General features: G+C 30.1%; 2 protein-coding genes and 3 non-coding genes across 9 annotated transcripts; all 5 read right to left on the bottom strand.

The window, feature by feature from the left end:
• Nucleotides 1–706: 706 nt before the first annotated feature.
• Nucleotides 707–791, bottom strand: LOC114915078 (small nucleolar RNA snoR77Y). Its single transcript, XR_003802937.1, has one exon. It is a non-coding gene; the product is annotated as a small nucleolar RNA snoR77Y (small nucleolar RNA).
• A 78-nt stretch (nucleotides 792–869) lies between these two features.
• LOC114915079 (small nucleolar RNA snoR2/U65) lies at nucleotides 870–1,028 on the bottom strand. The gene has a single exon (XR_003802938.1). It is a non-coding gene; the product is annotated as a small nucleolar RNA snoR2/U65 (small nucleolar RNA).
• A 63-nt stretch (nucleotides 1,029–1,091) lies between these two features.
• LOC114915077 (small nucleolar RNA Z112) lies at nucleotides 1,092–1,250 on the bottom strand. Its single transcript, XR_003802936.1, has one exon. It is a non-coding gene; the product is annotated as a small nucleolar RNA Z112 (small nucleolar RNA).
• Nucleotides 1,251–5,122: 3,872 nt separating this feature from the next.
• Nucleotides 5,123–9,084, bottom strand: LOC109788039 (uncharacterized). Of its 5 annotated transcripts, none has more exons than XR_014429530.1 (8): nucleotides 8,470–9,084; nucleotides 8,102–8,278; nucleotides 7,820–7,969; nucleotides 7,431–7,532; nucleotides 7,279–7,349; nucleotides 7,093–7,160; nucleotides 6,448–6,757; nucleotides 5,409–5,580 (listed from the first exon to the last, which is right to left on the bottom strand). XR_014429530.1 is itself a non-coding variant. In XM_020346679.3 (8 exons), the coding sequence occupies exons 1-7, from the start codon at nucleotides 8,641–8,643 to the stop codon at nucleotides 6,702–6,704; spliced, it is 798 nt and encodes a 265-aa protein (XP_020202268.1). In that variant the 5' UTR covers nucleotides 8,644–9,084; the 3' UTR covers nucleotides 5,409–6,593; nucleotides 6,689–6,701. The 5 variants fall into 5 exon arrangements, 4 of the variants coding, with proteins under 4 accessions (XP_020202264.1, XP_020202268.1, XP_029124998.1 ...); XM_020346679.3 differs by having other exon boundaries at nucleotides 5,409–6,593; nucleotides 6,689–6,757; XM_029269165.2 differs by having other exon boundaries at nucleotides 6,689–6,757.
• Nucleotides 9,085–16,203: 7,119 nt separating this feature from the next.
• Nucleotides 16,204–18,391, bottom strand: LOC109788042 (ras-related protein Rab2BV). The gene is made up of 2 exons (XM_020346685.3): nucleotides 18,047–18,391; nucleotides 16,204–16,898 (listed from the first exon to the last, which is right to left on the bottom strand). The coding sequence occupies exons 1-2, from the start codon at nucleotides 18,383–18,385 to the stop codon at nucleotides 16,416–16,418; spliced, it is 822 nt and encodes a 273-aa protein (XP_020202274.2). The 5' UTR covers nucleotides 18,386–18,391; the 3' UTR covers nucleotides 16,204–16,415.
• Between the last annotated feature and the right edge of the window lie 5,054 nt (nucleotides 18,392–23,445).

Raw genomic sequence — 23,445 nt, 5'->3', positions numbered from 1 at the left:
AACAAATTTACAAAAAATATCCTCTGGAAAATGACAACTTCAATAAATCTCAGAATAATCCTATAACTAGAGTCGTTCACTAAAGATAAAACAATGGACTCCAATTCATCATCTTAACTTAAAATAAATAAATAAAAGGAATTTAAGCTTTCATGTAACAGGAAGAATTGTAAACCCAATCAGGATAATGTTGTTTACTAATGTGAAGGAATGTTAATAAGATTGTTGTTTACTAATGTGAAAGAATGTTAATAGGATTGTTACTCTAAACCCTCACGGGTAAGTTTGTTTTTAATAGTTTTGATAATGTGCGTGAATGCAGGTGGAATGCCGTTTAACTTACATAAACTTATTTAGTTCTTGTTTTGCAATGATTGGTTGGTAGGTCCCCCCCTCATTCACAAATCTGTTAATATGATGTGTTGTAGCAGTTGCGTGGGTGAGTTTGAATTTGTTGAGTTATTGAGGCAGAGTTATGGGGAGTTTTTCAAGTTGTCAGCTTGCATGGAAAAGAGGATATCAGTGCATTAATGTTTAGAGTTCATTATTTTCAGGGGAGTCTCAACTCTCAAGTGGATATATGTTGTATGAACTATGAAGATAATGGATTGGCGGATAGTTTAGCCAAACATTATATTTGGGTAAATTTGGTTGCTTTGTGTATCTGGCTAAAAACACCAAAAAATCACAAAGATGGTGTTATATGGTAAAGCCTCAGTCAGCCAGAATTCACATCAAACGTAAATTTGTTCAGACGGTAATTCCAATTCAAATCTAATCCTCATAGGCTTCATCAACACCATCCCCTCTAACTTCCCAAAACACACATAAAAATAAAAAAGACATGAAATGTTCAAATAAAACAACAGAAATGTAATCGCATAAATCGGCTCCGCAGATCATAAGGTATGAGACCCGCAGGTTCCTATCAGGATGCGAAACGAATTAAATTCACTCTTGTTTTTGGTCCAATCATAGCATCGCTGGTCAATGCTCATTTGTAGCTACCAGCGACGTGGCATTGGACCTAATCACCCCCAAAAAAAAAAGAGAAATTAAAATAAAAAATTGAGCACATATAAGATGGCAAAAACCCTCAGCGACCCGTTTCAAATCACACACACACAGAACCACAAAGAAGGATCTCGACCAATGACATTGGTGGATGAGAAGATTCTTTGGATTGGCGCTGCGTTTAGAGTGTCATACGGCACTTCCTATCAATTTTGGGAGATCTTCCTCATAGGGTATTTTTCTCTTTTCCATCGTCTATGTGCATATTTAAATTAGTAATTAAAATTGAAATGGAATCAAAATAACGATGAACAAAATCGAAACACATACAATACAGCCACTCTAACACGATGAAGGAGTGAGAGAGTAGTGTTTTGGAGGTGAAATTTATAGGCATTTTATTTATCGTGGGCCGCTAGGGTTAGGTTAGGGTTTTGGTGCTGCACTGAATGTGGATTTTATTGGGTTATCGGTTCTTCTAATGACCCGAGAAGGCCCAGATAAGACGGAGCATTCAGATTTTGGGCCTTAACCAAAACAAATAAGAGAAGGCTTATACATATACACCTCCTTTTTTTTTTTATAAGTACACCTCCTTCTTTTAAAATAAATTAAATATTATAATGTTTTTAAAAAATTTTAATTTTATACTTTCAACTTTCAATTTGTTATTTTCTTCTTCTTATTCACACACTTTTTTTTTCTCTTTCAATTTTCAAATGTTACCAAAATAAGTGGGGTGAAAGAAAAATAAGGGAGTACATGTAAAATTTGAAAAAATAAAGAAAGTTATGTAACAAAAAAGTACTAAATTAAATATTGTGAATGTAAAATTTAAAACAAAAAATTAAAAATATTTTAATTTTTTTTTAAAAGGAGGTGTACTTATAGAAAAAAGGAGGTGTATATATCATTATCGCGCTTACATATTACTTGTCTTGTGGATTCCGAGCTTCGAAAGAAAAAATTATCTGCAAAAAAATAAATATAAAACTCGAAGGACTTAAATACGCCAAAAAAATTCTGTAAGAAATTTTGCACAAATAAATAATAGTGACGTGTATAATTTTATCACAATTTATCATGGGATTAAAGATTCCTTTCACATAGTTAATACTACAAAAAAACTATATAAATTCAAAAATATTTGATATCTTATTTAGTGACGGATCCAGAAATTTTAGATAGTGGAGGCAATATTTATTCATATATTTGTAATATTAAAAATTTTATATATAATTTTTAAAAGTATAAATATATATTATAATTATTTTTTTATAAGTTTTTATATCTATAATCATGATTAAGGATGGAAATAAATTAGGTCAGACTATGTTATATTATAATTTAATATATTTGAGCCTAACTTTCTTTAAAAATACATGTTCTAAATATGACATATTTATCTGCATAAACATTTTTTAAATATTTAGTTAAAACTACAATCTTAAATACCTACTTTATAATAATTTAAAACTAATAAAAATATAAAAATAAATATGATAAATTTTATAAAAATCAAGTTTAATTTACTTATGATATAAACATGTTTTTAATATATGATATAAATTTTTAGATGATAATTTATTTTAAAACATTTTATAATAAATTATAAATAGATCTTCTAATCTTTCCTATTTTGATTTTTTAAATCAACATATACAATCTTACAATTTTTACTATTTTGATTTTTTTATCAACATATACAATAAATAAAAAGCACAAAAGGTAAACATGCATGTTGTAAATTTTATTTTATCAAAAAATAATATATTATATTATACATGTGAGCATTAATATATATATACATATATATATATATATTATAATTAAACTTTTTTAAAAATATTAGTTCGTTATTAAGAAATATTCTTTATCACATATAAAAATTAATATTATTCAAAAGTCTGACAAATATCAAATAAATGAATAATTCTAAATTTATATTTTTAAATATATATATATATATATATAATATTAATTTTATTTTTTAAAATATATTATTTTTTAAATAAAAAAATTATATATATGTAAAATGGTAGGGGAGCAAGTGCCCCCACTACCTTGTAAGTAAATCCGTCCCTGATCTTATTTATGTACACCAAAGTTGATGTAATATATATTTTAAAAATATAGTAATATTTTTATTACTTTGATGTAGTTATTTAATTTGGATACAATAACAAATTAGCAATCAATATAATATAGTTGTAATTATAATTTTACCCACTAAAGTCGGCTTAGTCGGGATTGAAGTAATTTACACAATTTTAGATTCTAGTTCCGATAATTATCCATAAGAAAAAAAATTATAAGTCAAAATATCAGTAAATTTAAACATCTTGTATAAAGTTATTAGTAGTGTAGCACATGTATGAGTTACACATGTAAATTGATTTCTCGTTATTAAAAAAAACTAATTTTATAATCAATAATATAAGTATATTTTATCTTCTAAAATGTATCTATTCATTAAGAAGTCAAATATTTTTTGTTTATCTCTTTTTTGTTTTTCAAAAATTTTAGTTCTGTTATCATGACTAGTTCGTATTCAACAACTGTTTATCTCCCTTGACTGAAAGCATAAAATAAGAACTATTGTTTCTTGAAGCATTTATCTATTATTTAGTAAATGAAGTTGACAATGAATGGCGAGCAACATTACTTCGACTCATATTCTAAGGAAAGCATTAAGCATCCCTCTCTCACCTATTTAAATTTCAAATTAAATAGCGAATGAATTTCTTCAATAATTCCAATAGCAAGTGACTTGGAATATCAACATAACATTTTGAAAACAATATTTGCAAAATATACTCTGTAGAAAATGACAACTACAATAAAACTCAAAATGACCCTATAACAACGCAGGAGTCGTTGATTATATTATCTTTCACTAAGGCCAACATGTAAAACAATGGACTCCAATTCATTATCTTAACTAACAAAAATAAATGGAATTCAAGTTTTCATTAACCATTACAACAGGAAAAATAGGTAACACTAATGCACAGCATGATGCCTTTTCACTCACTTATAATCATGAGATCCAATTTGTTTAATTATTATTTTCTTTTTAAAAGCATAAAACCAAAGGTAATTTTAGAAAAACTAAAAGAAGGAAAAACTGTTTTTTTTTTTACCAAAATAAAAGTACTGTACAAGTTGATTAAAAGATCCGCGTCTCTATTCTAAGTTTCTTCCTTTAATTTAAGTAATTTTCAAGCCAAAACATTAATAAAATTAAGACATACATTTAACTTCGGTACCATCCAATTCCAAGTTATAGAACTTAATGCATTTAACTTTGTTACCATCCAATTCCAAGGTATAGAACTTAAGTCCCAGAGTATGAGATTTTAATATAGAATTTTGGCCTTCCATTTTGAGTCTTTACGGATCAGAAAAATAATATAAAATTTATAAGGCCTTTGGACTCTCCAGCTTCAATTGACTAGCTTTTGTGGTGGGGTTCTCTCATGGTCTTATCAAACTTCATTTAAGATAAAAATAAGTAGGGTCATCAGTAGGGATGACAAATATACCCGTACCCGCGGGTAATACCCGAACCCGTCCCGACTTTGACGGGGAATACCCGATTTGACCGGGTACGGGTACGGGTAAAACCCGATATATTAAATCGGGTACGGGTACGGGGCCCCGTTTCCATTTTTAATTTAATACTCACTTTTAATTTAATTATATTAAAAAAAATTTAATATTTTTTATGTGTGATTATTTATTATAATATGAGATAGAAAAATAACTTAATTATAATTATAAGATAATAAAAAAAATAATTTAAAAATATTATTTTTTTTACAAAAAATAAAAAATAAAAAAATTGACGAGTACGGGTACGGGTACGGGTACGGGTATACCCGATACCCGATGGGGACGGGGATGGGGATGAAAACCACATACCCGGCGGGTACGGGGACGGGGACGGATTTGACTCGCGGGGACGGGGACGGGTATCATAAAACCCGTACCCGCCCCGTTGCCATCCCTAGTCATCAGGATCCAGTTGCAGGTTTTTAGTTCATTCCATTTCCCCCTTTTTCTGAGTGTGAGCGAAGATAAGCATTAAGTAGACCGCGAGAATACATGACCATAACAGCTTAACATTAAATGTTATGCAAGTATCTGTACATGTAAAAATGCAATCCCCACGGGAACATCACAAAATTGCCCACGTGAGGACCCGTGAAATAAAATGAACCTGGATTGGTAAATTGTAAATGTAATACTCTAACCCTTTTTGTATGGGTAAATAACTTCATCCATTTACTTGTTGTATGTCAGACTCCAAAGCTGATGGGTGTAACTAAGCAGTGGCAACATCTGCTAAAAGCATCTTCAACGTCTCATAAGTCATAAAACAAATACCTACACCAGGCACCACCTTGTAATATTCTGGCAAAATTCCTCTGTAAAGACCACTCATGCCTTCTGTCCGGATTATGTGCCTAAACATACCATAGATACCTGTTGTATACACACGTGCTCGCCCACCAGCCCCCTCAAGTTGCTTCCTCCGCCTCACAAGATCCAAGGGGAACGTTGCTGCATATAGGATAACAGATGAATTGAACTATACCCATGCTAGTCAACAGAAACTCAATTTTACATTAGATCGTTAATCTGTGACATGACAGTGCATCATCAAAGGAGGTAAGATGATTAGTCGACTGAAGCGCAAACAATTCCAAAGCAAGAAATGAGATCAAAATCAACTATAATAAGAGTTTTTATTGTAGTGATCTTGTGTCTTGGACAAAGTTGCAAACCTGCACTTCAGCATCACAGGCTATTCTAAAGAATAACTGCGGTAAACATATTATTGATACCATGCAGCTCTACTGAATTGATGATAAACTGAAACAAGAAATTTATGGATGCACAAGTTTATTGTAACATGGTAGCTGCAGCACTTAATAAATCCAAACATGTAAAATTGGAATTACCTGTATCTAGAATTAGCATCGAGGTAAGGGTCTAAGTAAAACACAGCCTTACCTGAACATACAATTGATGTAACAGAGGAGCAGAAAACCTTTATTGACACAATTGATAAAAGGGCAATAATAAAGTTTTGTATGCATGAATATTTTGGATGCATGTGGTTAGTCTCTATCGGTATAATACAGTTTTGGCAAACAAAATATCCATCCCCCAATCGTTAAGATTTCGTTTTCTCGCATGTAAAGAACAGTAGTTCTTTGTTGACAAATTGAATTTCATTTATCAACTTACTTGTCTTCTATCATAAACAATTATATTATAATTTGTTACCATAACTTGTTCCATAGCCGAAATTAATACTATTAAAGCAGCAAGAACAGATTCTTCAGAAACACATCAACAAGGTCTGAAAAGGATTCGGGTACCCTTCCAAACATCAGGTGAAGGTAGCCTAAGTGAGAAGCATACCTCAAAGAGGACACCTCTCACATTTGGTAACTGAGGGAATCAAATAGGTTCATCCAAGAAATGCCACCCCATGATGGAATCCACTGCATAGCTTGGGGAGACATGTCATAGAACAAAACTTGGGAAGACGATTACTTGAGCAAGATCTTTAGACAAAAATAAAGTTAGAGAGACAAGAAAAGGGTCTTTTTGTTATCTTCCTTACTAAAAATTGTCATGTGCCAGATAAAATAACTCCAACCTGGCGTCTGGTTCTAGGGGTCAGTCTGGTTAGATACTTGGTGCAGTTCCTGCACCAAACTCTCTTTCTCTGCATCAAAAGCATAGTAAACCACTACAGACATTAACTTCTTTGATGTTCTTGGGTTGAGCAAATTCAATAGCTTGACTAAAGGATTCTTAACTGTAATTGAACATCTATTGAGCATTTGATACAACAAAACTAAAATGAGTGCGCTGATGCCAAACAGATGTAGGAAAAAGGTAAAATACCAAAAGAATGTGCATAACACCATTTGGAAGGAACTCAAAAAGCAAATTATCAATACTACTTATCTGACAAGGAACATCAAAAGTTATCAAGAATATTTATATGAGAAGGAACGACAAAAATGCAAGTAACAAGTCTGCCTTTTGACTGCTCACCTGTTGATGATGCAATGCCTGAAAGACTGCCGCATGCCAGACTAACAGCAACAGTTGAATCATCGGGTCTGATGTGTATAGATAAGTAATAAGTATATTAATATAATACTAACTGTGATTACACATGAAATTAAAGAAATATTAGAGGGTACATCAAACAGCTGAATTAATTTGTGGACTGATTACCTATTTGACTGCCAAAAAGATCTCAAGGTTTCATACACAGAGAAGCTGATAGCTATACTTGGCCCTACTGTCTGCATTATTAGCAGAGATGTAGCTCATTAGACACAAAAGGATAGTCTTCAAATAATGTTCAATTGATAATAACACCGTACCAAGAGTGTAGTTCCAAGTCCCTTATACAGACCAAATATTCCTTCTTCCTTGGTAATTGTTTGTAAAGCATGCCAGATACCTCTGTAGTAGGTAAAATTTGTCTGCAAATTTTTAACAATGCTAATTGTTAGGAATTAAGAATTAAATACAAATGCAAGAACTTTTAACCACCAGCTGTGCATGAACAGTTCATCAAATTTAAGCAGACATCTCCGGCAGATGATCTGATTTCAAAATTAATTATAATGGAGGAAGGGATGGGGTCAAAAATAAGTTGACCTACATGGCAACTCAGGCACATATCAATGGAAGATAATACTCATCAAAATGCATGGGTGCAATGGCAGGAAAGGGCTACACAAAACAAAACAACCACATTTGACCTTACCTGTGCAGCAAGCCGCGTTCTTACAAGATCCAAAGGATAAGTAGATGTAGCAGCGGTTATTCCTGCCAGGCCACCACCAACAAAATGTACGCAAAGGTCTGCACTAACATTATCCCTATGACTTTGTAGTCCCGGAACCATCTTTAGCAACTGCTCATACAAAATACCATCAAACACAAATCAATCTGAGAACAAGCGAATACTAAAACAAAATGCAAATTTCTTACTTGTCAACAACATAATCAAAAGAAAACAAACATCTCATAGCATCAACAACCTCACCTTCTTATAGTGCTCGTACGAGTAAAAATTAACCGAAGAATAAGGTAAGCGGTGAGCAATGGTAACCAGATTCCCTTTCCAGAAAGCCCTAAACCCCTCTTCATGGATAATTCGAGAAGCCTCAGACCATATGCTGGCTTTTCTCAAAGTCGCAACGTTGGAATGCATTCCCTGAACCTGAAAACAATTCCATAAAAAGCAAGGTTTAACAGAATCATAATCTAAATCCAAACCCTCACTCTCTCATTCTTTGTTGTTTCCAATTTTAATTTCAATATTCCAATTGCATACTCTAAAACCAAAACGCAGAAGAAACAATTTGTTTATTTTTTTTTTATAAAATTGGGATGAAATTAAAAATCCGAAACCTGAAAGAGGATGGTGAGTCTGGCAAGCGGCGCCGTAAACGTCTTGCTTAACGCGCCGGCGACTCCTCCGGCGAGAAGCTGCGAAACAGTCCCAATCTGCTGCGGCGGCGGTTGCACCAACTTTCGTACACCACCACCGTCAACTGCCACACCAACCCTAGCTTCCATTTGCATCTCCGAGTTCCGATTCTTCCCCTTTCCTATTTTCTCCTTCACCACTTTCTCTAACCGAATTGAACCACTATCAGGACTCGCAACAGTGAATCGAGCATTTATTCTCTTTCTCTGCTTCTTTTTCCACTTTGTTTTCGCTCTGCCAAATTTCAAACAAGGAACGTTCTTCTGCAATTTTCTCAGGTCCGCGACGTCGTTTTTGGGTCCGGCTCTACCGAAACGATGACGTATAGATGGGGTGGGTTCACGAGGAGAGTCAAAACGGCAAGGGTTTTATGCGGTGAGGTGGGTTGCAGGGCTATATCGTGTTTGGCGAGGTTGAATTGAGAGGAACGGTGATGGGTGAGTGTGTTTTTGTGCTAAAAAGAGAGTTAGTGTGGAAGCGGGCGTAGAAGATAGGTTCCCCTGGCGAATATAAGGTTCTTTTGTGGGGAATATGCTATGCCTGCATATTAAGTTGAGAAGGCGCATTAGACAGCTGTAGATATTAAGGTTAGGGCAATGTCGGTTAAACCAAGCGTCCTATCAAATAGAGACACGTGTCATAAGTTTGTAATAAAGCATGCTTTAATTTCACGGAAACCCGGCCTATATTGCCTATTCTTTTTGTTCCAAAATTTTGCATAGAATAGAATATTTGTTTCAACTTTCAAGCTACAATATTTAAGAATTACGTAGTATATTTTTAAGAATATCATATTTAGGAATATTATTTTTATCGATAAAAATAAGATATTATTAATAAATTATGTATACAAATAAATATTACATTTCCATATATGAGTTATATTTAAAATTTGAATAAATAAATATTTTTAAATAATTATATTTTAAATTTATAAAAATAATTTATGTTGAAATATAAAATTATTTTTATTTATTGATACTTTATTTTTAAGATGTTGAAATTTAATTTATAAATAATTATAATAAATAAAAATTAAATTAAATATAAATTAAAAGAATTTTTAAAAATTAATTTAAAAGAAATCCTTTTATAAACATTTGCATATAAGCGTTCATTTAATAATTTAAAATTTTTAGAGTTATTTAATTAAAGATAGTAAACTTAAATTTTTAAAAATAAAATTTAATTTGGAAATAAAAATAAAATAATAAATTAAATGATATGGTATGAAAAGTTAAACAAAATTAAAATGGTCCTGTTGAATGAAAAGTTTCTAAACATATATAATATTTATTTGTATATATAATTTATTATAAATTTTAGATATATAATAAATATTTAATTTGTAGCTTGAATAAGTTAAAATATTAGTATATTTATAATTAAAAATAAAATAATAAAATTTAAAGAAATAAGAGATTAAAATTATTTTAAAAAACTTTTATTAAAAAAAACTAAAGTAACATTAAAAAAAATCTTTACAAAACATTAATTTATCTCGAAGGATAGTTTCTAGAAACTTTCATTTAATTTTTTATTTTTAATTCTGAATTAAATTTTAATGTATTTTAAATTAAATTATCAATGGTTATAACGATTTTTTTATTATAATATAAATTATTTATTATAAATTAAAATATAATTAATATGATAAAAATATTTATTCATTATAAATTTTAGTTTTAATAAAAATATAATTTTATATTTTAAAATATCATTTATTATAAATTTTAGTGGTATAAAATAAAAATACTAAGACTTTAGATTGAAATTTTTTTTTATATCATACTAGATTCAAATTTTAAAATATACCAATTAGATGAGTTTAGAAAATCGAAATAATTCGATCAAATAAGTTTTCCTTTTAAAATTGATCTAATCCGATGTAAATAATCCTGCAGTCCTACTTTAAAACAAACATAATCTTATCTTTAAAAAAATAATAAAAGGAAAATAAAAGAATACTCCCGTTTTTATTTGTTAATATTTGAAGCGGAAAATGAAAATATAATTATAACTATTTAAATTGTTTGAACATTTATGTATTTTTCTTAATATAAAAATGTGGGCTTTCCACTATGTTTTATAGGAGAACGCGCCGTTGAATTCTTATCACATTTGACACACGTCATACGTATCAACTACTCTTAAAATGTTGAACACATGATAGTTGAAAACACATGGTTGATTTCTATCGTCAAAATCTCTGATTTAGTAAACATTGTAAGAATAATATGACTAAAAAATATATATATAAACATTGTAACAATAATATGACTAACAATTTAAAAAAATATATATCTAGAAAGAAGTATTCCCACGAAGAAACTTCAAGTTTTATTAATTAATTAAATATATTTAAAGTCTTTGTAAATACAATGATTTTATTTTTAGATTTTATAATATTCTATTTTATTATTTTATTTTATGTTTTTTTTTTACTCTCTCTCAACTTATATATAAATAAATAATAATAATTAAATTTTTTTAACTTAAATATTAATAAATTTTAATTAAGTCAACTTTATTTAATATTTTTAATTCAAAAGTACTCGTGAGACAATAAATAAGAGTATTACAATTAATGTGATTAAAAATATATTAACAAATGTAGTAAATATTTTATATGAAATTGTGAAAATTAAATATATTTAGCTATCTTTTTAATTTGTGTAAAATTACTATTGATGATATGTTGAGTTTGTACTATAAACTAGCTAGATGTTGTTTAGGTTGCTTCTATTATATAAGTTGTACATGTGTATTGTTGTTACATTGATTCTTTTAAGAGCTTATCCTTTCTTTTCATTGCTGTTGGACTACAAATTATATTTATTATGGAGTAAGATATGATTAACTTGGCAGCTTGAATGTTGGTAAATGGTCATATTGGAGGTGACCTATTTTGTATACATTGCTCTAACGTAGTATTCATTATATTGAGATGTTGACTGATGATAAGTTTGCTTTGTTTATAGCTTTGTATATTATATGTATATTGTATATGTGTATAGGATTTGTATGTAATTCCTTGTGAGGTTTTATATTTTCAATCGCTTTAACATGAATTATTTGAAGTTTTTGCACTCTACACACACAACACACACACACATATATATATATATATATATATATATATATATTTTACATGAATTTTTAAGTAATTATTATATGAAAATCCTAATATAATTAAGTAAATTATGTTTTTCGTTATATAATTATTATATTATATTGAACATAGTGATTTGTCGAATCTTCACATCCCAAAAATCATGCAACTATATATTTGAGCATAGACCAAATATCATTCTAATATTAATTCAACTCTTAAATTAAACTCCTAACTTGAGTATCAAAATATTTTTATACATATTCTACCATCAACAACTAGAGTACAAAGTGCACTATCTCTCTTGTCGTAGCACCTGCAACTTCTGATAACAACACAAAAATTAAAAGATAGAAGGAATTAAAAAAAAAATCATTGTATTTACATATATACCTAGCCTAACCTTCATTAATTATTAGACAAAACATGTTTTGTGTTAATAATTCGTTGATGAAAATATTTGCTTGTAAGTTACTATAAGAGATGTAATAAAAGATTAATTAATATGTATCAAATGCATTTAGTAGGAAAAGCCATTTGATTATTTAATATTGGTTGGCATTTCTTGGCTTTGTAGTTGCACCGATAGGTACCGTATTAGTTTACCGCCATGCAGCTTTTTCCTGACTTATCCGGAGAAGAATTTCCGATTAATTTCGAATCGAAAGAAAGTGAAAACAAAATTGTTATATAAAAATGATTAGAGTTAATAAAATAATAATAATGATAATAATATTATTATTATATTTTATCCATATATATATAATTCACGTAATATAATAAGGTAATTGATATTATATTAAAATTCTAAAATGACATTTATTTTTAAAAATTATACAATATTCCATCTGAACTAATATATAAACAAAAAAAAATTCTTTATTTTTTTAATTGAAATATAAGTAGATTTTATTTAAGTAAACTTTATTTAACACTTGATTAAAAAATATTATTAATTTAGTGGATTCTACTCGCAAATATCTAGTCTTGCAATATTAATGTTTGAGTGTTTAGTTCTTAGCATGAGAAAAATGTGTTGTACATCTAACATTGATTAAAGATAAGGTTATAACACTACTAGAAAAGTGTCATTTTCTTGCAAATTTTCCTGCAAAAAAATATTCGCAGAAATTTTTTGCGAATTTTCTTACAAAAAAATATTCGCATAAATTTTTTGCGAATTTTCCTGCAAAAAAATATTCGCAAAATTTTTTTGCGATTTTATTTGGGAAAAATAGTTTACAGATATTTCTTACAAAATTTTTTACAATTTTAATAATCATAGAAATTTTTTTCCATGGTAAAAATTTGCAGAAAATATTGTAAGAATTTTATTTTGTTTCTTGCAGATTTTCTTGCAAAAATAAATTCGTAAGTAATGTTTACTAAATGGTAGAAAAAATTTGCAGGTAACTTTTCCTGCGAATTTTCCTACAAATTTTAATCCGCAGGAAAAATAAAAAAAAATATATTTAAATTTATAAGTTTAATATTTTAAAAAAACTTCAAGTCCCACATCGATTGGAAATAAAGCAATTAAAGAGTATATAAGTTGGGGCAACACTTACCTTACAAGTTGATTTATATGGTTGAGTGTTACGTTTATAATCTACAATCTTAGAATTTAAAAGATTATGTATCACATGTTAGAGACATGGAAACAAATACTGATAGAATTTATAGTAATTTCTTTAATTTTTTTCGTAAAAAATGTTCCTGCAAAATTTCTTGCAAAAAAATTCGCAAGAAACTTTCCTGCGAATTTTCTTACGAATTTTTTTTTGCAGGAAACTTTTCTGCAATTTTTTCGCAAGAAATTTCGCAGGAAAATTTCTTGCGAATTTTAAAATTCGCAAAAAAATATTATCCACGAAGGTATTACCTGGAGATAAAATTTCGCAGGAAAATTTGCAGGAACAACGTTTCCTGCGAATTCTTATGAAAAATTTGCAAGAAAAGTCGCATGTAATAAGAGAAATTATAGTAGTGTAACAGTGTATATAAGTGGGTGAACAATTCTCATCGCATAAACTAATTTTGTTAGGTTGAGTTAAACTTCAAACCACTTTCTTAAAATGGTATTAGAGACTATCTAACAATTATTGTTCGACCTATCATGTTACTTGCTATTGGGCTATTATCGATCATCCATAAATGTCCAGTCCTGCAAATTTCACCTTCAAAATTTTCAATCTTTGATGTGAGTGGTATGTGTTAGAAATCCTCATTGATTGGTGATATGCCAAATTAGTGTATATATCTATGAAATAATTCTCATCTTATAAATCAATTTGGTAGAATTGAGTTAGATTTTAAACCAATTTCTTAAGATAGTAGCAGGGTCTATATTGGTGATTATTATGGACTTATCATGTCACTCGCTACTAGACCACCATTGAACAACATGTAAATGTTCAATCTTGCAAATTTGTCATTTAAGATGTTCAATTTTTAATGTGAGGACGATGTGTTGGAGATCCCACATCGATTAAAGATGAACCGTAATAATGTACATAAATAGGAAACAATCATCACCTTATAACCGATTTTTGTAAAGTTGAGTTAGACTTTTAACCTATTTTTTAAAGAAATACTTTTAAAAAATAATATACCTGAGCACTATTTACAATAAATATAATTAATAATATTTTAAAAAATGTAGTGTATATTTATTATGAAAAATCATAAAAATTAAATACATTTAATTAAATTTCTTAATTTATGTAAAACTGATTATATATATATATATATAAAAGCAAAATTGGTTTTATTTATTTATTTATGTATAAATCGAGGGGATTGCTTGTCATGGGAAGGAAGTACCGGTACCTTATTTGGACTTACTTTTCAACATATCTGCATTCTATTTTTGTCACTTAAGTTAAGATGTAAAAAAAAGTACGAAACTAGAATACATTTATAAGTTGTTGTGCGTGTTTATATATGCAACTAACTAGTTTGAAAAATAGCATTTGTGATTTGTAGGTGTCACCAACAGCAATGGAAGGGTCCCCAAACACCTGTCAGTAATGGACAACATGAATTAAGCAGAAAACTTTTAGTTGGCAAGCTAAAGCAGTGCAGTGGTCATAGATAGCCGCTTGACGTATACATCACATTTCCATACATTATATTATAAACATCCGTTGACAATTCATCATGTTTGGTGAATCTAACGCTATATAAAAAGACAGACAGCTCCAAATTTTAGTGGTGATTTAGTGCTAAGTATTTTCCATTACTTTCACATGTTATAATTCCCCTAACTCCCATGTCTAGTGAAGATTTGTTGAAATAAATGCGATGCAAGAACCCCATTTTTGTCTCGAGTTTGAATATATTTATGTATCTTTCATCTTGTGGTCCTTGTTTAGGATATTTTCTTCTTGTTGGATGGGGCAGAATTTTCACATGGATGTGTGTAATCGAGAAATTGGGCCAATAGCAGGCTTTCTCACCTTATGGTTCACTTCCAGTGGTTGAGCCTGTTGTCCCCAAAGCAAGTATATGGCCCATGCTTTAAATCCTTTTATTAATTCGCAGTTTATCTTTTTTTTTTTTTTAACAGAAATTAATTTTTATTATGTATTGTTCTGCAAAAACAGAATTCCTTTTTTAGTCAACGTGAAAAATATTATTGTCTATACTCATCTCATAATAGTTAATTATACTTATAGCTTGAATTTTTAAATTGGAAAAAGTGATCATTTTTCATTCCTCAACTATTTTAGAATTCAATTTAGTCTTTAAATTTATTTACCTATTTTTTTTAATTTTATTTTATGTCCATATTTATTTCCTAACATTCAATTATAATAAATAAAGGCTTATGTATACAACAAAAACGTGTCAGCGCAACTCATGGCAATCATGTGACAAATATATATGACATAGGTGTCATTGACACTAACTACATGGAGGTGCCATGTTACAACCTTGTAAGTGTGTCACGCGTCCAGTGTTTTCTACGTTGTTTTTAGTCCCCAGGAAAATTTGAAATTCATATTTTAGTTTCTATAAAATTGTCATTTTTTAATTTTAGTCCCTAAACATTTAATTTTTAATATTTAGTCCTTCATTCCCCCCCCCTCTCTAATATCTTTTTCATCCGCTTTCATCTCACAATATGATAACACTTTATCATTCAACTTAGCTTGAACTCATCAAAATATCTTGAACATGTCTAACTCGCATATCACTTGAACTAAAAGCCCACTTGGTCCAAAAATTTGGAATATTAACACTATTTTTAAAGCGTGACAAATTGATTACATTTATTTTAGTTACACACATGATCACTCGGAGATTCCAATTTAACGCCAAGAAATGAATCTAATAAAATACAAGGAAGAAAAACTTAGTTCACCCATAAGAAAATTGTGTTATAAACGCTAAGGTTTTATTATAAATGAAACATACACATACACTGGAAAGAATAGGAGCAACACTAGAGTTACAATATTAAAGACTAAACTCCACTGGACTACTAAGATCCTAACTCCCGATTGCATGCATTTCAAGAATCAGTTAACGCCAAAGCAAAGAACATGAATTGTTAACACGTCATATTCATTTTTCAATTCAGATAGATGCAGACTAGAGATCATCTGCCTCCCCTGTTTTGCAGAAAAAACAAAAAATAAACCTTGACAAAAGGTAGCAATTATCTAGCAACTATTCCTCATGACATTCTTTTTTCTTTTGAGAAACCTTGCTTTTTCCCTCTCCTTTTCTACACAGTAGTAACCAACCCTGTTAGTTAGAGCAACAACTTCTATTGCCCGCATTACCTGACATATTTGAGACATTTATGGTAGTTCCTTGGGGAACGCTAGAGGAAGTAGCCTCTTGTGCTGCCAGTGCTTTTTTACTTATAATGTGATATATGTCAAACAAAATGGTCTGAAAAGCCTTCTCAACATTGTATGCCTCCAATGCTGAAGTTTCTAGAAAGGACAAACCTTCCCTCTCAGCCAAACTTTGAGCATCTTCAGTGGAAACTGCTCTGAGATGATTAAGGTCAGATTTGTTACCAGCCATCATAATAACAATGTTGGAGTCTGCATGGTCCCTTAGTTCACGAAGCCACCTTTGCACATTGTCAAATGTTTGCCTCTTGGTTATGTCATACACCAACAAGGCACCAACAGCTCCTCTATAGTAGGCACTGGTGATGGCTCTGTACCTCTCTTGGCCTGCAGTGTCCCATATTTGTGCCTTTACAGTCTTCCCCTCCACCTGCATAAACATACATACACGTTTCCGAGGATTTAATTAACCCTTTTTGACGCAGGTGACACTAGAAATTCTACTAAATAGACACCAATTTGTAAGTTTGTATGCAAGCTCAAAAGTATATCTAGCAAAGAAATTTCAATTCCTTCATTTTCTTCATATAAGCAAATCATCAAACATGCAAGAGACATCATAAAAAAAAATTGCTTGCTTCATCTCTTGATATTTCTCAAATCACATGCATATCACTCTAATCATACAAAAGATGATCTTGTTTTAATTCTCTGAGGGAAATTCTGACATATGATAAGTTATATACTTCCATTTCTATTTTTTTCTTTCATAAAATCTTAGATGATCTTATACCAGCATGGCAGTTGTCCCATCTCTTTTTCAAAGATGCTAGTGTATAGGATTAATTGCAAACATTTATCAATGGAAAAAAATTTGAAATGATTTGCAATTCTTCTACCTTCCAGTTTGCTTTCTATTCAAATCAAATGTGTGATTATTGTTAAAATATGAACTCCGCCCACAAGCTTAAATTTCATAATCATAGCCTCCTTGATCAAGTGGCCCAAGAGTTGGATTCTTGTCACCCATTCCTCCAATTACAAATTAAAAATCAGCACATGATAAAATGTAATAAAAATGTTCATGAATTTTAGCCCAATAACAATTGATTGTTAGCATAATAGAGAGAGGAAGTTATCCTAACAAAGAAAGACCCGTTTATTGATGACAAAGTTTGTGACATGTACATGATTTTACTGGATTAATGCTCACTTGAATATACAAGAATTTCTCATCTAATAGACTCCCAAACATCCATTCCGACACTAAAAATCAATAATTTTCTGAGAACTTGTATGAAAAAGCATCCCTGCTCTTAGAATATACTACCAATTTAACTCTTTTTTTTTTTTTTTATTTATGAGAAAGAGAAACCAATTCAATTTAAAACACAACAGATTCAATAAAATTTAAACCATTATCCTAACATTACACAATAATTTTCCATTCTAGTCAAGAACCATTCCTTCATTAAAGTCTTCCGAAATCAATCAAAGAGTGTACAAAGCAACAAAAAGACAGTTAACATCATTCAAAGAAAATGAAGAATTAAAAAATAGATTGTAAAAATTACGAACCTGCAATGTTCTGGTAGCGAATTCAACCCCAATGGTAGACTTAGATTCCAAGCAGAACTCGTTTCGCGTGAATCTGGAGAGGATATTGGACTTTCCAACGCCGGAGTCACCGATCAATACGACCTTGAAGAGGTAGTCGTATTCATGGTCGACTTTGTACGCCATGCAATGCAAAATGATAATGAAAGTGGGTGTGGGATTGAAGATTGAAACTTTGGTGCGCAAGAGTGAGGAACAAGGAACAGGGTAGGAGAGAGAGGGAGAGAAGGAAGGGTAGGGCACATTGCAAGGCCAACAAACTAAATTAACGGACCACTTTGAACGGTCATCGTCTTTCATGTGGGATTCCAACGCCCGCCAATATCGCTACGTGTTTTTCCTTTTATTATTATTATTATTATTATTATTATTATTATTATTCAAAAATAACTCCTATATACCCCAAAATCTCTATATTCCCTATGTAAAAAGAAAAAAAAAATATTTAATAAAAAAGTTGAAATGAAAAAATTCAATGGCTATATGGGCCAAGGAATGAAGGTTTAAAAGAAGAGGCCCAAAGCTGGGGCATGAGTTCCAAATTCATTTACACTCACTGAAACATTGTTGAGATTGTTCTTCCGTAATATCCTGGCCACTACCATGATTAATAATAAGGTTACACCCTAATATTTCCTTTTCTGTTTAGGATCCTATAAAAATTGTTACTAGTTTCTTTCAGGAGGCTAATGTGGAAAAAAGGAAAAACAGTCCTTAACGAGACTTGATAGGTCCCTGATGATATATTATTTGCTTCTCCTCCATTGAAACCCGTGGCTTTTGTTTGCCTTCTTTAATGCAATCTTAAGTAATGTTAGTTTAGGTACTGCTGGCTAATTAAGTACACAGGAAAAAAATGGTCCATGTCCTTATGTAAGCTCTTCACAACTTAAAGCAATAATGTTTTCTTTTCATTGCTGCTATTCTGAACCTTTGTCTTTTGAATAATTCCTTACATGTAACACCCAAATTTTCTTATATATATATATATATATTAATTATTATATGCCGTTAAAATCAATTATGTTAGTTTTAATAGTTATTTTAATTATTTTATATGAATATATTTATATATTATAAGGTTTATAATTAGAATGTTTATGTTATTATTATTATTATTTATTATTATTATTATTATTAAAGGGGTGAGAATTTGTAACTGTGATAAGATGTTTTAATTAGAGGGTCAAAGAAATATTAAGTTCTAAAAGAACAATTTTCTCTTAATCAATTTTACGCTTCTTTCATTTCATGTACGCACATTTTTTTTTTTGCTTAAAACTAAGAGAACCAGAAGAAGTAGGGGATCACCTCAGTGTCGCTCATCCATCGTCTAGTGCTTATCAAGGTAAGAAGGGAATGAAAAATATTGCTCTGAGGGTGGAGATGTATATTAGGTAATAAGATTGACCCCTAATCCTTTCTCCTTGTATGTTCTGATTGATGTAATTAATATGTATGTCTTGGTAATTGCATATTTTGGTATTCCTATGGATTCTTATGGAAAATCCTAAAGAAATGCATTAGTGGTTGTATGAGAAGAGATGACCTAAGTATGTAATTGTATACATAAATTATATTATTTAAAATGTTTATTAAATGATATAAAACACTTTTACCCATTAGGATGTGAAATTAGGATTTGTTGGTGGGTTTTAGTGAGAATCCTAAGGGAGGTAATGATTATAGTATGAGTAGTTAATATAAGCATGTGAGTATGTGCAATTGTTGCTTTTTAAAGTGTAATATGATAATTTTAAGTGTTTCACCAATTGTGTGAATAATTGATGATTTGGAGATGAAAATATGAAAATTGTAGGTTATAGAGTTTCTGATCGTAGAAATGATGCTAAGCATCATAGTGACAAAGAGCCATAATTGTTGTCTGTGACCCTTAAGCTGAGCATGACTCAAGCTGATTGCGACTTAGGTTGAGCGTGAGTTTCACGATGAACATAGCTCAACCAGAGAGTTAGGGTTATTCTCTGTAAGCCCTATATTAAGCACCTGTTGAATGCTAATTGTCTAGTTGTGTTTCCTTCTTTGTTCAATGAATCCTACTAGTATGATGTGAATCTTATACTACTTCTCTCTTGAGATCTATGAATGGTAGTGATGTGATTTCTTGTGTTGTTCATTGTGAACTTTTAATGAATACAATTGTATTGTTAATTGCTATATTGAGAATAGTTGATGATTATACAATATGAGATAAATTGATATAGATGAAATGACATGATGAAATGATATATATATGGCAATAAGATATGATAATGCATAAAGTCTTGGTTGATATGCATTATATGCATAAATGTTTTTAAGAATACGATATGAAATATACTGTTAGGGAAACCCCCTTGTGTGAAAGTTTGAGGATCAATCCTTAGGGATAGTTTGGTTTAGAAGTTTCAATCTTATCCATTGTGTGTATAAGATGTATCTTGTGTGACTCAGTCATCATCTCGACTAGACCGTAATAGTATGTCCTTCTAATGAAAGCATGTTGAGGGTGTAACTCAACATGTACTCCTAGACTGCTCTATATGTGTTGTTAGTGACAATGCCCCATGTGATATTTTTATTGGTGTCACATGCATGATAATATATAGTTCATGTCTATTGCATATGCATCCTATTGTTATGTGGTATTTAATTATAATCTATGAATGAAATATGTTGTTGTTGTTGTTATTATTATTATTATTAATGTGTTATGTTACTTATATATCTTGTTTGTGTTTGGTTATCTAGTTGCATTCCTACACCGTGGGATATAGTGAGATATTTCTCTCTCTCTCTCTCTCTTTTATTTTATATTATTTTCCTTTAATTGTTATGCAAGTGATCATCAACATAAGACTAAGAATGTTGGTAATGAGAATTAGATTTCAGTGTTGGATTTTACTTTGATAAAACATGTGATATCGGACTGTAACTAAGACTAGGTTAAGATGTTTTTTCTATTTATTTATTTTAGAGACATTAATTTTATTTCCTTAATTTCAGTTGGTTAGAGTAGTTTGTTTAAGTTTTCAATGTGTTATTTTTTACTTAGACACACTTTGGTTTTATTTATAAAGAGCATGTTATGCATTTTTATATTTATTTATATGTTGTGACATGGGAATAGAGTTTAATAAGATTATCTAACATTTCTTAGTATGTCTTGTAAGATATATGTGATTATTTAACATATCCTAACATATATCTTGTAAGATATATGGTATATTTGTACAAATATAAACAATACAACACGTTTCTTCTTTTCCAAAATTAAAGTTCTTTACGGTGTTACATAAGATGAATAAATAACTTGGTATGTTATGCTTCTCATATTCGCTTCTGCATTTTCTATTTATGCTCCTTTGCTTTAAGTTCAACAGTAAATTGCACCAATAATCGACTAGCTAGCCATGTGAATTAGTACAGTCATGCCATGCATCTATAATAGAAGACAAAGGTCATAATATTGTTCGTATAGGAGACAAGGGGGAACATTACAAAATTTCTATCCATAAATTGTATTAATTGAATTCTAGTTCTCTTTATTCCATATCCTATACACCACACAATTGGAACTAACTTGTGCAAAATAGACCAGACATGTGCTTCATATTTACGGCTTCATATAATTTCAAAACTTCTCAATACAATCTCCCAACCCCAATAAATAGATCAGACATGTGCATCATCTACGTACAGTAGTCAAAGTCTTAGACATTGAAACTTTCTGTATTAGACATTGTATATGTCACGCTATGTGTATAAGAGTTTATGTTAGTGTTGTCCGTTAAGCTTTAATTTTTATAAACTTGACACTCATATGCTCAATCCTTTATATGAATGAGGAGGCACGTTGAAGATCTATGTTAACTTAGTGATGTAGCTGAAGTATATATAATAATTAAAGGATAACACTTACAGCACAATAAGTGCTTTTGGTATTGTTTTTTATTTTTTATTTTTTATTATTTTTTATTATTTATAATAAAAATGGATTTTCACTTAAATAATATACATAATAAAAAGTTTCATTAAATGCAACATATATTATCAAAATAAAACTTAAATTATTATTAAAAAAAAATACGAACAGTACCATAAGGACTTATAGTTTTGTCCATAGTAAAATAGCCATAAATTAATTCAAATTCTATGAAGATCACCCTTTGCAGTGGCGAATAGCTCTCACTTTGTTGATATGGTTACTCGATAACATTTCTAACCTTTAAAAATAACAAACAAATTAAATTGCTCCCATAATTTTGAATCCCAATATAGCAGTTATTGATGCAACTTGACAGAGTTAAGTTTCCATACGATGTTAAATTGTAGCAGCACATGTTCTGAAAAATTCTTAGAGAGAGTTCCCCACTCCTACATCTTTAGGTGATAATGTTGTCCTTCTCACTCCAAAAAATGCAGCCTCAAATTTATAGTAAACGGAATAATATCTTGTTTCTGATATCATCTTTGGCTGCAAGTTTAAAGTCTAATATGATTCTCAGGGCTATAATAATCTGGAAAGCTGTTTTGGTAGGTCCTGTACAATGTGTATAGATTAGGATTAGTTAGCTTATAATGGTTCTTTTGGAAGACATAATTGCACAAATATGCTTCTGTCAGGAATATATACTTTCAAATTAATGCAAACAAGTACACATATTTCTGGGGAAGTCACTGTGACATTGTTTGATTCCCAAACAAGATCATCTTCCTAATATTAGTGTCCAAATAAGTTTTACACTGAAATCCAAAATATTTTCTTCTGTTTATGTGGTGGTTACTTGCTTTAAACTTGAAAGAAGGAAAAATGTGATTGGAAACATGTTCTAGGGCATATTATTACTATTTCTCTCTTGTGATCTATGAATGGTAGTGATATGATTTCTTATGTTGTTCATTGTGAAACTTTAATGAATAAATTGTATTGTTAATTGTTATATTAAGAATAGTTGATGATTATACGATATGAGATAAATTGATATAGTTGAAATGACATGATGAAATGATATATATGGCAATAAGATATAATAATGCATAAAGTCTTGGTTAACATGCATTATATGCATAAATATTTTTAAGAGTACGATATACAATACATTGTTAGGGAAGTCCCTTTGTGTGAAAGTTTGGGGATCAATCCTTAGGGATACTTTGGTTTAAAAGTTTTAGTCTCATCCATTCTGTGCATGAGATGTATCTTGTAACATTGTTAAAAAAAAAAAAAAAAAAAAAAGAAGAAGAGGCTGATTCAGTAGCCCAGAACGGGCCGTTCCCAAATTGGAACGGGCCGTTCCAAGCTACTGAATTGAACTACATATTGTAGTTGAGAACGGGCCGTTCTGGGAAGGAGAACG

This window comes from Cajanus cajan, chromosome 9, assembly GCF_000230855.2.
Source record: "Cajanus cajan strain Asha chromosome 9, NIPB_CcT2T_4, whole genome shotgun sequence".
NCBI lineage: Eukaryota > Viridiplantae > Streptophyta > Magnoliopsida > Fabales > Fabaceae > Cajanus > Cajanus cajan.
The sequence above is the reverse complement of the archived record's forward strand: the minus strand, read 5'-3'. Positions and strand labels throughout refer to the sequence as shown.